Below are 15,682 nucleotides of genomic sequence, written 5' to 3' on the forward strand. Positions count from 1 at the left end.
CTGTACTCCTGTGAGATGCCAGTGGGTGGATACCCATGCTGACAAAGAAGGGAGTGGTAGGAAAAGCGTTCATGGTATATGTGGAAGAAGCGATACCTTGAAGAAAGCCAGTTCTTTGCATGGTAAGGGGACTGAGGATGGTTCTGTGAATCTCAGTAGTGCTTCAGTGAAGAAACTGCAATGGGATATTGTCGCAGTAGAGATGGACACGACAAGTAACAGATCATGCAAAATGGCTACTTTATTTTTCTAACACACCTTTTTATCCCCTTCTTCAGTGTATGTGTTCATATATGATTTGTTTAGTTAGTAACTAACAGTTCATGATTGGTGAGTCGTCAGGACGGTTCTTCTTATCATTATCTTGTTTTTGCACCGCTCTTCTCAGGACTTTCCAGACTTTCAAGGATACACTACAAGCTGCTCAAGGTCACGCTGTTCTCGAATTGTCAGGCATTCCGCAGACCCGTTGCATCCCCCGACAGGATATGACAAGAGACCAATAGCCTCTCCTTGCCTATAGATTTCAGAGAATAAGCAAGTTGTTCTTAAAAACTAGAACAATAGGGGATTCACATCACTTTTTTTAAGATTACTGGAGAAGGAATTTGATGGTGGTGTCAAATATAAGAGGGGTACAAATTTGAAGTCTTGAAAGCATAAGCTAGCAGAACTATTTAGGGTTACCACCATTCATGTTAGTGGTTGAATCTTAACATTTTTTTTTTAGTAGAGACAGAGTAGCAACTGTTGGTTTTTCTGAGTGCATCACAGCAAACCCAGTACAGGAGTGGATGCAAGGTGTGATTCCTACCCCCAGAAGACTGTGCCAAAACCAGCATGGGGCGACTTTGCATGTTTGTTCCCTAAGCTATCAATACGAATGGATGGCTGCAAGTAGCTTCATCCTGTTTATAAAAAAAAGTGACCTGAAAAAGGAGGGAAAAAAAACCCCAAACCAAAAGAAGTTGACTTCAGAATTTCAGAGAAAACAGACCAGGCTTTGTCTGCAAGTGGATGAAGAAACCAACAAGACTGGTTTATAAGTGGGAACCTCGTGATGGTCACGCTGAGATGACCATAGTATCATGCCTTAAGTACACAGAACTCTGCTGCTTTAAGTTGCATTGCAACACCAACTACAAACCAGAGCAATGAGCTCCATTATGTCATGGAGACATCTAGTCCAGCTGCACTATGCCTCCCACAAAAAGAAATGCTTTAAAAGCTGCCAGTCTTCCCAATTGCACCAGCTGCTCTTCACACATAACCAGCTGTCAGCAACTACCAATTTGAACAGAATGAGAAAGCCACTGCCTGCACACTGCAGTCAGGGGCCTTATTACTGCCAGAATTAAGTTTCAGCACAGCTAGAGCCAAAGTGTCACAATCAACTCAAGATACAACAGTATAGAGGTGCAGAATCCACATCATGAGGAATACTTAAGGAAGCATATCCACCACTCATTGTGCAACAAACATAGTTACAGTAGTAGTTGACAGGTAGAGGATGGGAAACTATCAGTATGTATATTTGCAGAAAGTCAAAATGAGCATTTTTCTACTACACATTTTTCCTCTCCATAAACTCTACTAGCTAGATGCTAGTGCAACATCACTATTCTGAGAAAGCTCCTGAGTTGGCCTGCAAGACTCTCTATGTTCACTGGTCACATTCAGGCAATTTGAAGAAACTCCAGAAAGTGTCGACACACGCTAACAGTTACTCAGAAATTGTACGAGCTTCCAAACAACTCAATATTTTCCTAGTGCTCAAGTGTGTCTAACCCACACAAATGAAAACACAAGCTAAACAGAAGAATTTGCTCAGCAGCATATTATGACTTTACGCTTTACGTGGACGTATGCTGCAAATAGCATGGGATGACCTAGCTTAACAGCCTGAACCACAGAGTTATCAATTTTTTGCCATGGCTGTTTTGAGTATCCTTGAATAGCTACTTCCTTCTGCACTTTCCTCTCACCCTTAAAACAAAAGGAAAAAAAACCCCAGAGTGTTTTGAACAGAACTCTGTAATTGGAACAAAAGGTGGCAGTTCAAACCATCTGCTTACAATTCTACAGTACAAACAAACCACATGCTAGTGAAAGCTTATTGAACTTGTTCTGGCAGAAAACCATGTCTCCCCCAGGGAAGGAGGTGGTGGTAATGCCTTAGGGACAGAGATTTTGTGATTTTGCTATCTTCCCTCTATTGATTAGGTTTAATGACATAAGGCTTGTTCTGTACATGCAGCTTTTCCTGTTGAAAAGTACAGTACTTGGGCCACGACACTCTGACCTTTTCTTCCGAGTTAACAGCAAGATCCACAAGCCTGTCTACACTGCAAAAAGCAACATAAGGAGGAGAGCCTTGAGCTAGCTAAAAACCAAGCTGCAAGCATTAGAGTTACAACACTGTGATGCGCTGCAGAAACTACTTATTGAGTTGAAAAATAGGGCTAATTTACATCAGCAACAATGTCACACTCACATGGCCAAGCAACTTTCAGGAGCCACATCTGTATCTTGAAACAATGCGATTTGCAATGTGTGGCTATAACTAAGTCTTGTTCATGTCGGGTATCCTTGGAACACAGAAAGTGGAACTAGGCAGGTACACTAAGTAGATTAAGCTATGGTGGCTGGGATGAGTTTCACAAAGCAACCACACAAACTTGTGAAAGAAGAATCGATTCAGAGTTACTAAACACAAAGACATCAATTCTGGTCCAGGGAGTGGGGAGAAGAATCTGTCATCTAACACAGGATGGTTGCACTCTTGAATGCACAAGCTGCAACATCTGTGCCTTTGCTTGGGCCATCTGCCATGTCAGGTCTGCTTCTCTCAGCTCTTTTGAGATTCCAGGCATCTCTCTGCACCAGTCTTCTACCCAGTCTCTCAGTGCTTCCCCTCAGTCCACAGTTCTTTCACCCCCATTGGTATCATTTGAGCCAGGAGACTTTACCTGTTAGTACACCCCTATATTTACAATACTGTTCTTGCTTTGAGTTACAGCAGTGATCTCACAGAGAGAGCTTGTCTTAGACTGTGACCATGGTGGATAGAGTACCCCTTATGACTGTGAATGATTTCAAACATTACTATTGTATCTTTGCAACCAAATGTCCCATGCCCCCTGAAAACTGAGCCTAGGTTTTAACATTCATTGTCTCCTCCCACAAAACCCAGGCTAAAATACTAGTTTTAGCAAGATGAGTTACATGCCAAGGAGAAAGGGCTACATGACAGTAAGAGGCCAGATTTACTGTACAGCAAAATACATGAGAAACAAACAGGTCTACAGCAGGACTGGAAAACAATTACAGATCTCAGCTACTTGGGTAAGGTCTACTCCTCCAGGCATTGCTTAACCTCTCTACTTGCACAGCCTTGAGAAGGAGCTAACAGCCCAAATGAAGAAGTTTTGCCAACTCTCTACAGTTCCCCATTATACAGTGTAGGGGGACAACAGACTAAAGACCTCATAGTGACTTTGCATCTTCTGCTTTTCCTATTATTTTGCATACTGCTACAGTCCTTTATTTTCAATTTTCCCCAGGAATTACTTCATCCTTCTTGTCAGAGCTGCCTTGCCTGTTGAATCACTAGCAGATGTTATTTTTAACGGGCAATATAAAATGATGAGGATATTTACAGATATCCTTAAAGCACAGAGCTTATTTCTCTATTACATCTCCTAGAGATTTCAAGGCACAGCATGTGGAATACTGCAGAGCACCATTTGCATATCAAAGAAGATACAAGGAAGTTTAATGCTTTGGCTGTCATGATGATCAATACATGCTGTACAGTATATTAAACTAGCCTGACTCTACATCAGACCAGTGCTAGAAATTTTAGCCCCTGTAGCTCAGAGTGCTGGTGACTGCCTAAAGAAGAACCCAGGCATCAAGCTAGCTGCATTTAGTTTACACAAAGCTGTGTGTCTGTTTCCAAACAGTAAACAAGAGTGCATTAGTAGTTACACCACCTACAAGAAGCCATTCATTGGAACAGCTAATACACATTTCACTCAACACAAAGACTTACAAAATCCACTAGAACTCGGAAAGAAGTAGGAATTTTTCTCCTGTGAAAATTTCTTACTGAGGAATTTCTTTATTCTGCACCAGAACTGGGAACCATCCCCTTCTGCCACCAATAATGGCCCTTGTAATCTTCAGGAATGAGGACAGGTAGGATGCAGTTAGAGTTTCAACCACCAGGAATTAGAAATAGGATTTCCCTGTATCACAGTTGAGTGTCCAGCCCCCTGGGTTATTATTTATGAAGACGAATTTCTCCACCTCTGGCTTCCAGAAAGTCTGCCTGGGACTTGAGCAACCTTCAGCCAATAAAACATCGCTGAAACAGGTAGATTCATAACAGAATACTGACTGGCGTGGGCTATCCTCCAACACAACCACTAGCAGACGGACTAGCAGCTCTTCTCTTCCATGCTACTGTTCAAAGGGTATGCCATATAGGAGGAAGAAAATCTAACCCGAGTAGAGCTGGGTACTACACCCCCAAACTTACTCCACCCCTTAAGCAATTTTACAGACTCTTGTGGCAAAAATATAGTAGTGGAGCCCAGTCTCCTTTTATGGAAATTCCCCCCCCGAAAAAAATCTTTGGTGAAACCCTCTAACAAATCTTAACCTCACTACCACTGTTTGAGGGCACAACCAGAGGCACTGCTTTGCTATAGCCTATATGAAAACAAGCATTACAATACAGTCAGGAGAGTTGTCTTTATGCTGCATTCTCACTGCATGATCATGTAAAACAAGCTTTACAGTCTGTGTGCTTGTTCAAGACTAAATGTTCTTTTGCATTTTACACTCTTCAGAGACATTCACACCTTCGTCTAAGCAATGCTGAGAAACTCAAGTATTACTAAATGTTCATGCAGTTTTACCTAATACCGTATATTTTGAGGTCCTTCTTTTCATGGGCTGGCAGTGTAACTTCAGTCTGAGCAGGAAGAACAATCAGCCTCACACTAGTTCCTTGTGATTTATTAACATAACACTATTCACCCATCCCAAAGCAGGTTTTTTTTCCACCTACCCCTGAAAAAAACAGCTATTTCTAAACCTGAAAGCCATTTTGTTCCACAAACGAACCACTCACCTCTGAGACCTCGTGGCACAGCCATATCACACCAGTTCAAGAAAACCAAGCAGAGGTGGGAGGCTGCAAAGAAAAAAAAAAAACACCCCGCGGACAGGTCAGTGTCAGCCAACAGAAGATAAAGCATCTCTCCTTTGCCAGAGAAAAGAAAGACAAACTATCTTCCAGCTTAAATCAGGTGTTTCCAGTAAATAAACATAAATCAGGAATAGTTTAATAGCAAGAACTATTTTAAGAATCAATTCAGGCCCCAATGTTAGCAATAATATTCTCCAGTTATTCTTTTCCTTACCTGGCTATTCCATAACAAGGGTTCTGAAATCTCAAGGTCATGAGAGGTTTCAGATTCTATCAGAAAGCTATCTTCTTCTTGCAAAGCCAGCTCAAATAAAGTACTTTAGGTAACAGAGAATAGATGCACACAGGCCACCACATCTCATACTCTCCTGCATTTAGCCTCCTCCCTTAGTCTATCTTTACAGCACCCAACTTCCCCCTCACCCTGCAAGGTGGTGATTTTTATAGCAGCTGTTGCTCATCTCCCTTGATCCCGGTCAGGGCTGCAGTTAGCCCTTCAACAGCCCTGCATCAGGGCATCCGGGGATGTTGTTTTCCCTCCTCCTCCAAAGCCCTCATGCTGCAACCTGTGTGTGGAAAGGAAGTCAGCACCTATGATCTGCCTGCTGTTTTCTGTCACTGAAGTTTGTTGTACAGAACTGGCCGATGCACTGGTAACACCACCCCACTGTGGGTACAGGTACCTCAGGTACTGCTTCTTTGCCACAGGGCCAGCGCACTTCAGGAGCACATAGCGCTTTTGTTGTTGGAGTGCAATGGCATGACAAAGTTGTGGTAGCAAGAACAGGTTTTCTGTGGAAGAAACATATTGCATGAAAGCCCTGAGTGAAGTCATCTTTCATAAGCCCTGAGGCATGTTTATTGTTAGTAGAATAGATAACAAGATGCTTACAGCAGTGTATGTAATTAGGAAAAAAAATCTCCAGTGTAAAACATCAGTGCCATCACAAGTAAGAATTAGATAAGCATGTGTGAATCCTTCATAAACTCGGTCATCCTTATTGTTACCAACAAGCCAAATCAGAAGCCTGGCCTGCTGCTGTGCAATTTGAGTGTGTTCTGTGGAGAGACAGTGAGATGGGCAGGACGCCACCAACCCTGAGAATCTGTGGGAGCTGGACTTGTTCAGCCTGGGGAAGAAACAGTTTCAGAGGGACACAAAACGAGCCCCCCGGTAGCTACGAGGGGTTTACTGAGAAGATGGATCTGGGCTCTTTATTGAGGTGCTCTGTGGAGGAAAAGGGACAACAGACATAAATTGAAAAAAACAGGTTTTAGATAAAGAAGGTAATTTTCATGATGAGAATAATTAAGGAAGAGTTACCCAGAGTCCTTGGAGGTTTTTCAAGACTGGGCAAATCCGTGAGCACTCTGACGCGGATTCAGTGTGACCCTGCTCTGGGCAGGAGACCCCCCGAGGGCCCTTCTGGCTGGGGTGTCCCTGTTATGTACTAATCAGCTGAGTCCTTCCCGCAGACTGGCAGAAGCCAGCCACTGGATGTCACCCTGCACTCACCAAACAATGCTGCTCCCACAGGCAAACGAAAGATCAAATCCCTTTGCAGCTGGAAGGCTTTCTTAATTATAAGCTCTTTTTACTTCAGGTGATGATTTAGGAGTATTACACTTCTTTAAAGCCAACCTTGCTGAAAAATACACAATGGTTTTGTTTAAAAGCTTTGGAATCCCCACCTAAGGTTGAAATGCCAACTTCAGCCAAATAGATACCATGAGATCGCAAGTCAAGGTGCAGTTCAAGGCCACATCCTACACAGCCTTGTTTAAATGCAAAACTGAAATACACATCAAGATGTGCATATATTTTCCCTATGCTGGGATAAAATGAACAGAAACAGACTGTAAGATCTTGTCATATAAATAGCACACACTGCATGTAAGATATTGTGTACATATTACTAAAACAGTAACAGTGAAACTGCTGTGGTTTCTAGAAAGGAACTGCAAGGACAGTAATCACTGTAGGGGAAAAAGAAAGAAACTAGAAAATCAAAAGCATCCTCCACTGCCTGCTAGCATAATATTGATCCTCTTCTCCTGAAAGTCAGTTCCTGTTAATTTCAGCCAGATACACTACAGCATGAACACTTAGGGGTCTGAATGGCAAGCTGTGCTGTTCTGAAATGAGCTTCACCTAAGAATGTGAAATGCGGAAAGCAGATCTATGTTCAGTGTCAAAGCTATTGATCTTTAACTGTCAACTTCACATTAATAGTGCTGCCAACTGCAAGCACGCAAAAGTTTTCTACAGATGTCCTGTGCTCCCCTGTCATTTCTCCCTTCCCCACTTCCCCCAGATTTCATCGTACAACTCTGGGATCATTTTGTTTAGCTTTGGTGCTAGTGCTGTTAAGATTAAGGTTGTCACACTTCCCTACATTTGTAAAGGGTAGAAACTTAGACTTTCCTCTAAAACCAGGAGATTGTCTCATTTTTCTTTTGTAGTAATCAGGCCTTAGCAATGGGAATTTTAAGTTAATCAAACATTGTGAAATTTGCGATAAAATAACGAAAAACGGCATACTGAAAATAAAACCAAGCACTGATTTGATTCAAGTGAATGAATGACAATTGAGGCATATTGTGCATCTTCTCTAGGGTGAGAAGACCATGTCAGACTGCAATATCTCCACTCTTCTGAGCTCACACACCATCCCTTGTAAAGTGAATCTATGCAACAGGCCTTCTTGGCATAGCATTTACACAGTGAAGAGGTTGCCCTCAGAGATGCCGTAAAGATCAGGAATCGCTGCATTCATTGTATCACATCCCTGGTGACTAACGAATGAAGTCACAGTTCTCCTTTGGGCAACTAAAAAAAGGATCCTGCCAATAAGTCACATAATGAAGCTGTAAATTTATCTAGTCTATCATACCAGAGTTCAAATTGTCGCATAGGTCACCAGTGCTTGTGAGATGACAGTTTTACACAATGTGGCTGTATAAAACAAGTACCTATGACATTGTGCAGACAAAAGGTGCTATAAAGCTTCATTAAATTGGAAACCATCCAACAATTGCACATTAGAGGCTGAATTCAGTAGACAAGTAGCTTTGCCAGTACAATGCTTCTTCACAGCCAGATGCTTTATGAATACCACAAAGTGAACCCTTATCTCACTTTCCTCAGAATTAGATTTTCAAGTAGCAAAGACAGACTTTGATGCCCCTTGAAAGCCTGCTAAGTTATTTTCTGCACAGAAGAGATCACCATAGAACAGGGCCTCTGATGGCAGCCAGGGAAAAGGCAAAAAGAAATAAATACATACTGCCCACATTCTGCCACGATGGCCCCAGACTTGCTGTAACTGCCAAAGAAGTCATAGCAGGCTGTTTTTCACTGATACTCCAAAAGTTGCCCTTTGTGCAAGCTCAAAAAGGACAATACATGTATGCCTACTCCCTGCTGTATGCATCCTGCACTGGAAGTATTCTCCTCTTAGTTGTTTTGCTGTCCTGAAGTAGGTTAAAGAGCAAACAGGAGCAGAAACCAGTAACATCTGCAAGCTTTTCTTTACAAGGACATGGGTTAAGGATTAAGCACAATATCAAGGACTATGAACACTGGTCCCACTTTATACCACAGAATGTCCAGTTCTGGCCTGGGGCTCCTGCACTGTAAGTGAAGAGGAAAGGATGGTAACTTTGTGGAGAAATGTATATAAAGTTTTTACATATACCTCTTATACATCCATGTAGGACTGGGTACTTTAATAACGAGGAAAAACTTGTATTTTCCAATCGCAAGTGCTAAACCTCACCTGGCAATTTTTATTCATATCCACAGGGCAATTTATATATATTTTGTGTGTTGTTTGCAAACACCTACTGCTACATATACTATCCTGGCACTTGCAGCTTCTAATGTGTGCCTAGGTGTAGGATGCATTTCCATGAAGTAGCAGGCCTATCTAAAATGAATACATGCAATTGCAAAAACTTCATGGTGGAAAGCTGTGCTGAGTGGGAACCATCCAGATAAAAAATTAGTTTGTTGGTTAAAAAGTAACAGTTTGCTCTCAGACAACCCTGCCAGAGGTCTTTGACAAATGCAAGTACTGCTAGTCCTAAAATGTTCTGTCATTCAACCTCCCCAGAATCATGACATTTTACCTAAAGAACTCACTTTTTGAGGCCGAACTGACAACATGGAGGCTGAATAGCACCACCACTTTCAGCCATAGGCATGTCTAACACTGAGTAGCACAACCTCACCCTCTGGGGGGCAGGAGGCTCAGCCCAACAGCTCCCCACGCGTCCCCCTGTCCTGGGTGGAGGAAGCAGAGGGTGGAGGCAGCGGAGGGCTGACAGGACGATGACCAGACCAGGACTAGCACCCTCGCAGCCATTATGCCTCAGGCGGCCCCTTCCTCCCCGCCCCGGCCCGTGAGCTGGGGGCGCGAGGGGGCAGAGAGTGCCCAATTCCGATTGGCTGCCGTGCTGGTGGGCGCTCGATCCCGCCCTTCTGGAAGGTTCTCCACGCTGAGGCACCGGGAGCTCTGAGGGCAGACGGAGCTTTACCCGGTGTTGGGCTGCCACAGGAGGGCACTCGGGGTCGCATTTAGGCTTTAGTTGCCGAGGCAGAGTACCCGTCTCTATTCTGTGGCTTCAGAAATGTGCTTGTTCGTAAAAAATTAAATCTGCTAATTCTTCACCCGATTCCATCGTGAGGCTCTCCACGACATAGCAGGCATTCCAGCGCTGGCAGTCTGACCGTTAAGAGTCAGAGAAGGATCAGCAGGATACCTCCTCCAATTCTCATACTGCGAACATTTAGCAGAGGCTAAATGTCTTCTGTACCAGCACCCAGGGGAGCAAGCGGGCACAGTGCTGCCTCCAAGCCAGGGGAAGCCCTGGGCAGGCACCATCCCCAGCCTTACCCCATGCTCCTGTTTCAGCCCATGGCTCTGAGCCACAGTTTCAGCTTGAACATACCCCATACCAGCACCCATGACAGGTGAGATACTCTTTTTGACACACTGCTAAAGGCCATATTTAGTTACTGATGGTTTCTCAGTTGTTGGATAGCCCTTGCAACAAAAGTTACGTATTCCAGCAAGTCACAGATAGCTTACCCAAGGAAGGTATTTTTAACATCTAATACATGGTGTAAGGTTATGGCAGGAAAATGCAGATCAAGATTGCACATCTAATCCCATACATAGCATATTTATACCACACAGACTTATAGCAATTCAAAGGCTATCAGCTTTATTAACGAATAACAAAGTATACACAGGTAAAAAATTTCTAAAGAACAAATCCTGTGTGGGACTCTTTGCCCATCTCAGAGCACTCCCTTTAAATGAAAACTTTCTTGTTTTGAAAAAAGGTTACTTGTTTCACAAACATCTACTACAGGAAAGGCTGTGTGTTCAGGGAGGGTGTCCAGTTTTCCTCCTGTCAGCTTTCCCTGCTAGCAGTCAAGAGATTACCCGACTGCTTTCAGCACTATTCACAGAAGAAATCAATATCCTGAAAAAGAGAGTTGAAAGATGTTTTGAGATTAGTGAAGGATTAACATTCCTTCATTAACCCCCAAAGGTACGTGAGTAGATGCAAACACAGAATATGCTGTAATACACTCAAAGTACACCATAATAAAAGTATTTTGGAAAAGAAAAATTTTGTCTTTTGACTCCTTTTGCATCGCTGGGATGATTTGTTCCTGACATAAATTTTAAAGTGAATTAGGCAATACCACTTTCTCTCTTCACTTCAAATGATTCCTTTATCTCCCTTTTTTGTTTTGTATTCCCACATCCATACCTGGATTTATGAGTCATATGTAAGCCTTTATCCTTACACAGTTCCTAATCACACATGAAAAGGATGCCTTAAACAGACCGAGGCTATGTGATACACTTGCTATGGAGAAACATGACTAGAAAATAAATGCCAGTATTTTGCTTGAAAACTTCCAGCATGGGATAGACTTCCACAGCATATTGCTTTCATCTAACTTCCTGCTATTATCTTATATGGTTATGCAGATCTCGATTCTGCTGCAGGGAATTATCATACTGTGGTGCTCAAACCTCTACATTTACATCAGACCAGTGTATCACATATAGCTGTCCACTGAAAGCAGAAGACAGGTAGGTAGTTGTTTCAGAGCAGATGCTTACCGGTAACAAAAGTACTCTCAGCCAGCAAATGGCCAATTTTAAGCGATCAAGGGAAGGTAGGCAATCCAACACCGCTTTGCAGCACACACAGCCTATTGTGTTGAGTCTATTGTATTCAGAGTAACTCAATGGTTCAAAGGTAGCAGCACCGGGGGGGGGGGAATCTCCTAAGATTTATTGGTCAGACAGCAACGAACAGGCATGGATTACCCAGAGCTGCACAAGAGGGTGCTGGGAGAAGTTCACAGGCAGAAACATTTATTAGCAGGGTCTGTAGCTGATGGCATACATGGACTCCAACAGTAAAAGTTACTCTTTTGGGGGAGGGGAAGCAGGGTCAGAGACACATAGACCCCCAGGCTGATTTCCTCTTTCAGGCTTCTCTCCAGTGCAGCAGGTGCCCCCCCTGTCTTAATACTTTTCCCCATCAAGTTCCCTATCAGTTGTTCCTCCATGCAATGCCATTTGTGTGTGCCACCCAGTGCTTCGATCAGGGGCAGGTGCTGCATGCTGATTAATCACTGAGCTTTGGGCATCATCAGGTCCCCTCATATAAATGGCAACCCCTTCCCAAGGATGTTGCCCATTGTAACACCAATTTGGGGCTTTGCAGGTGCAAGGCCAGGGAAGCAAGGCAAAAATTTGCCAGCAGCTTGGGGGAAGGTTACAGAGCTGTGAGCAAGACACCAGCTTCTGACTTGCAGATGGAAGGCCGGTGGCATTAGAGGCATCTGTCAGTGTGCAGCACTCACTCTGTATAAAACAGCACCTTTAAGGGATATTTGAAGCAAGCAGCATGCCCATACACTGATTGGTCAAGATGTGCTGTAGATTGTTTTAAACATGAACTTAGAAAGAGTGAGATCCTTAAGGTCACATTTGCAACATACAGGTGAGAGCAGTAGAACAAGGAAAATAACGTATCTGTATTGCCCTTCATTTTCATTGCAAAGCTCCTGCATAGCGAGAATGTGAAGTAAGGGTGAAATGACAGTGAAAGTCTGTGTCGCTAGTTTTGCAAAAGAAAATTACTTTCCGATTAAAGTTCTGCATTGCAGCCTGACAGCAGCCCATTCTGGACCCCGAGTCAGCCTACAGGCTAAAACATCACTTTAACCTACGTCTGCTTCCAGTTCAGCTTGCTGTGCAGCAGACTCGCTGTCATATTGTTGAGAAAAGCACTTAGAAATGTACTTTAGTCTTTCTGTCATGTTCTGTGACTAATTAATTGCTGCAATGCTTCTGGGCCAAATTCAGAATAACCTAATGTAGTGTCAAGAAAAGCAATCACTTACCGGAGATTCACATTTCCTCAAATAAAGCTTGTCTGACACATTATAACGCAAATCCTAGCAACTATTAACATGAAACAAAATTCTTCCTTTCACTTATTTCCTGTGTTAATGAAACCCATCTAATAATCTGGACCTAGGATTAAAGACTCCAGATACAATTTCAAGATTGACACGCTAATCGTATTTTGCCATATGCTTCAAAATGGCATATAGCTAAATATTCAATATTGATGAAGGTAATTACTGTAAACCTACCACTCAATTTGTTTTTAAGCAAAGAAATAAGCTACCAGTAAGCATTAGTTGTAAGCCAAACCACAGCACCCTCTGAGAAAGGACTCTGCTCTTCCACTCCTCTGTGAAGTGTTTCAGATCTTTAGTAAAATTACTAATTGTCTGATGTATGAGACACTACTGTACATAATCAGGGACAATCACCCTTTCAGAAATACAGCCTTCTCACAGAACACTAATGTTTTTCCGAAAGCTTTTTAATTCAGCTTTTTGATGTACCAATAACTTTGTTATGAGAAAGCAAGCGTGCTTTCTGTAAATGAGAAGTTCTGTATGACAGCGTCCATCTATATATGCAATTAATAGAAAGCACACTTGTACACATTACTGAAGTACGCACCACAATATCCAGACTCTAAAAAAGAAAGCTTTGGGTAAAACTTATGTAGGCTTGAAGGAATACCACTCAAATCAATAGGAACTCTAACAGGATCAAGTCCTTAATGCACCATTTGTAATGTCTGCAATATCAGAGCTTATGTTAGGGATTTTATTGAGGCTATTTGCCTGTTATAAAGGCCCAAAGATTGGATCCCTAAGCATCTGTGATATGCTACAATCAACTGCCACAATTATGATTTGTTTTTACAGCAAATTAGCATTACACAGCCAAGTATAATTATGTAGCCAGCTGGGCTTCTGCAAATTCCTTACCATTATACAAACAGTCTTATTTGCTTCTTGATAGACATGTTGTTCTGAGACTAAACTGCTAGGGAAATAACCAACTGTCCCCATATGGTCTTCATACTGTTCTCCATAAACCTTCAAGCAAGGAGATGTATAATTAGGTACCTTAAAACAGTCCTCAACTGGTTTGAGCTAGTTCATAATTTAGTCAAAAGCAGTTACTAATAGCATATCTACTCTGACTTTAGATTTTCTAGTTTCCAATTAGCTGGCACATGAAACGAACCATTAACCTGTTCTGATACAGGCATACATTTTTTGGAGAAAATTAATACCACCTATAGTTTATCTGGATTTTTTTAATAAATGCAGCTAATACTTATCTTCGCTTCCCTTAAATTTAGGAGTTTTATGACCAGCTGTGATAAAAGCTTTCTCCTCCATAGTTTCAGCAAACAGCCACAGAAAAGAACTGTTGAGCCCTTCTGTTAAGGTTCAGTTCATAATTACCACATAGTTATTGAAGATATTTCATTAAAAAAAAATTAAAAACCTCAAGACGCCTCTATCAGTTTAAGTTTAAACATTCACTTTGAAAACTAAGTTGTTGCTTTAAAACTCACAATAGCTCAGCATTAGCATCCATTTCTTGACAGAAATGCATGTTAGTCTACTTCCGGTTTGCTCATATACACAAGAATCTCTTCTTACACTTCCAGCCCAGAATTCTCCAGAGTCGTCTTCTTTCACTAGTTTTGAGTAAACATAAATCAACTGCCCTTTTTTAATATTAATGAATCTGCAGTCTGGAGCATTGTAATCCTCTTCTGCTCTGGCAAGGGAAATGGTGTCTAGAAAAAAAATAAATGAGGTGGACGAATTTAAATACTTATATACTTTTCAAGAGAGAAATATAAATACATGTGAGCTTGTATGCACACATGTGAAACTACTTCTACAGATAGAAGTAGGTTATCCTGAAATTAATAGAAGTCTTCAAGGATTTGTTCTGCTAGTTTTTCTACTCTCCAGTAAGCAAAGTAACAGTTTAAGAATGTGCCATTTCATCATAGTGGAATTTACAATCCTTCTCTCTACTTTTATTTAGCTTTCACTTGAGTGAAAACTGTCCTTTACAAAACCCTTTTTGCAGTAAAACTGCATGTGACATTCCATATAAACCCTCCCACTCTGCTTTTAAAGTTGACAAGCCAATGCAAATATAACAGAGCTAAATAAGCAGAGTAGTTTTCCCTCACACTACCACATCCAAAGTCTGCAGTCATTTTTTAGTCCCCCGTATTAAAGCAAAATTACTTACAGACACAGTCATCATCAACACACAGCTTCCTGCTGGCAAGCTTGTCCATAAAAATTCCAGTTACAACAGGACACATTAATCCGAGACACAAAAGTAAAGCAACCAAATTAACGTGTTGTGTCATTTTTCTTTGCTACAGCACCTGCTGAATGCGGCCTGGGTCCAGTGATCCCTGTCTTTTGTGGAAGAGGCAGACACCTGAACAAACATGCCAGGCCAATGGGAAGGCGTTGGGGCAACATTCTGCCCCACTAGAGGAGCTGCAAGCGGAAGACCTCAGGGTCCACTCACAAAACCAAATCCCTTCCCCAAGCCATTCCGCATTAACATTTCAATCAGCAACTGTATTATTTAAACATTTTAAGTCTTCCTGTAGTTGTCCATAGTCTTAATCTTACCTCAAGCAAAGTTTAAGGACAAAAATTAAGTCAGGTCCTGGTAAGCAGCAAAGGAAATTACATCCTTCCAAATCCTCAAGTTCTTCATTTTCACAAATGCTCACTGACAAGCATCATCTTCACTGGACCTTAAGTCCTCAGTGGCAGAGATTCCCCTGTTAGGGTCTACAAAAAGGACCTACTAGGACCTTAACACATGGACACAAATGTAAACAAACCATTAGGGAGTTGGAAGCCCAGTAAAAATTTCAAGTCAGCAATTTAAATGTGAAGTCTGAAAGGTTCAAGCACTGCATACTTGTATAGGCAAGATCCCTTCCACAGGGAGACACAGTCAAAAGCAAAACCCACAGGTTACGCCAGGACAGCAACTATTTCAC

The 15,682-nt window shown here is 42.1% G+C and overlaps 1 protein-coding gene across 1 annotated transcript; it reads right to left on the bottom strand.

Moving 5' to 3' along the window:
- Positions 1-402: 402 nt before the first annotated feature.
- OTOR (otoraplin) lies at positions 403-15,028 on the bottom strand. The gene is made up of 8 exons (XM_010575054.1): positions 14,905-15,028; positions 14,295-14,434; positions 13,608-13,718; positions 11,006-11,049; positions 9,363-9,836; positions 2,303-2,345; positions 1,858-1,986; positions 403-555 (listed from the first exon to the last, which is right to left on the bottom strand). Exons 1-8 carry the CDS (start codon positions 15,026-15,028, stop codon positions 403-405), a joined length of 1,218 nt encoding a protein of 405 aa, XP_010573356.1.
- Between the last annotated feature and the right edge of the window lie 654 nt (positions 15,029-15,682).

The sequence above is a fragment of the Haliaeetus leucocephalus genome, unplaced genomic scaffold (genome assembly GCF_000737465.1).
Source record: "Haliaeetus leucocephalus isolate CR32 unplaced genomic scaffold, Haliaeetus_leucocephalus-4.0 Scaffold450, whole genome shotgun sequence".
Lineage (NCBI taxonomy): Eukaryota > Metazoa > Chordata > Aves > Accipitriformes > Accipitridae > Haliaeetus > Haliaeetus leucocephalus.

Coding starts and splice junctions, on each gene's coding strand:
- OTOR (XM_010575054.1), bottom strand. CDS start 15,028: ATGACACAACACGTTAATTTGGTTGCTTTACTTTTGTGTCTCGGATTA. Junction 9,837..11,005: donor CATATGACTCATAAATCCAG/GTATGGATGTGG, acceptor CTGAAGCCACAG/AATAGAGACGGGTACTCTGC. Junction 1,987..2,302: donor CTGTTAACTCGGAAGAAAAG/GTCAGAGTGTCG, acceptor TTTTGTTTTAAG/GGTGAGAGGAAAGTGCAGAA.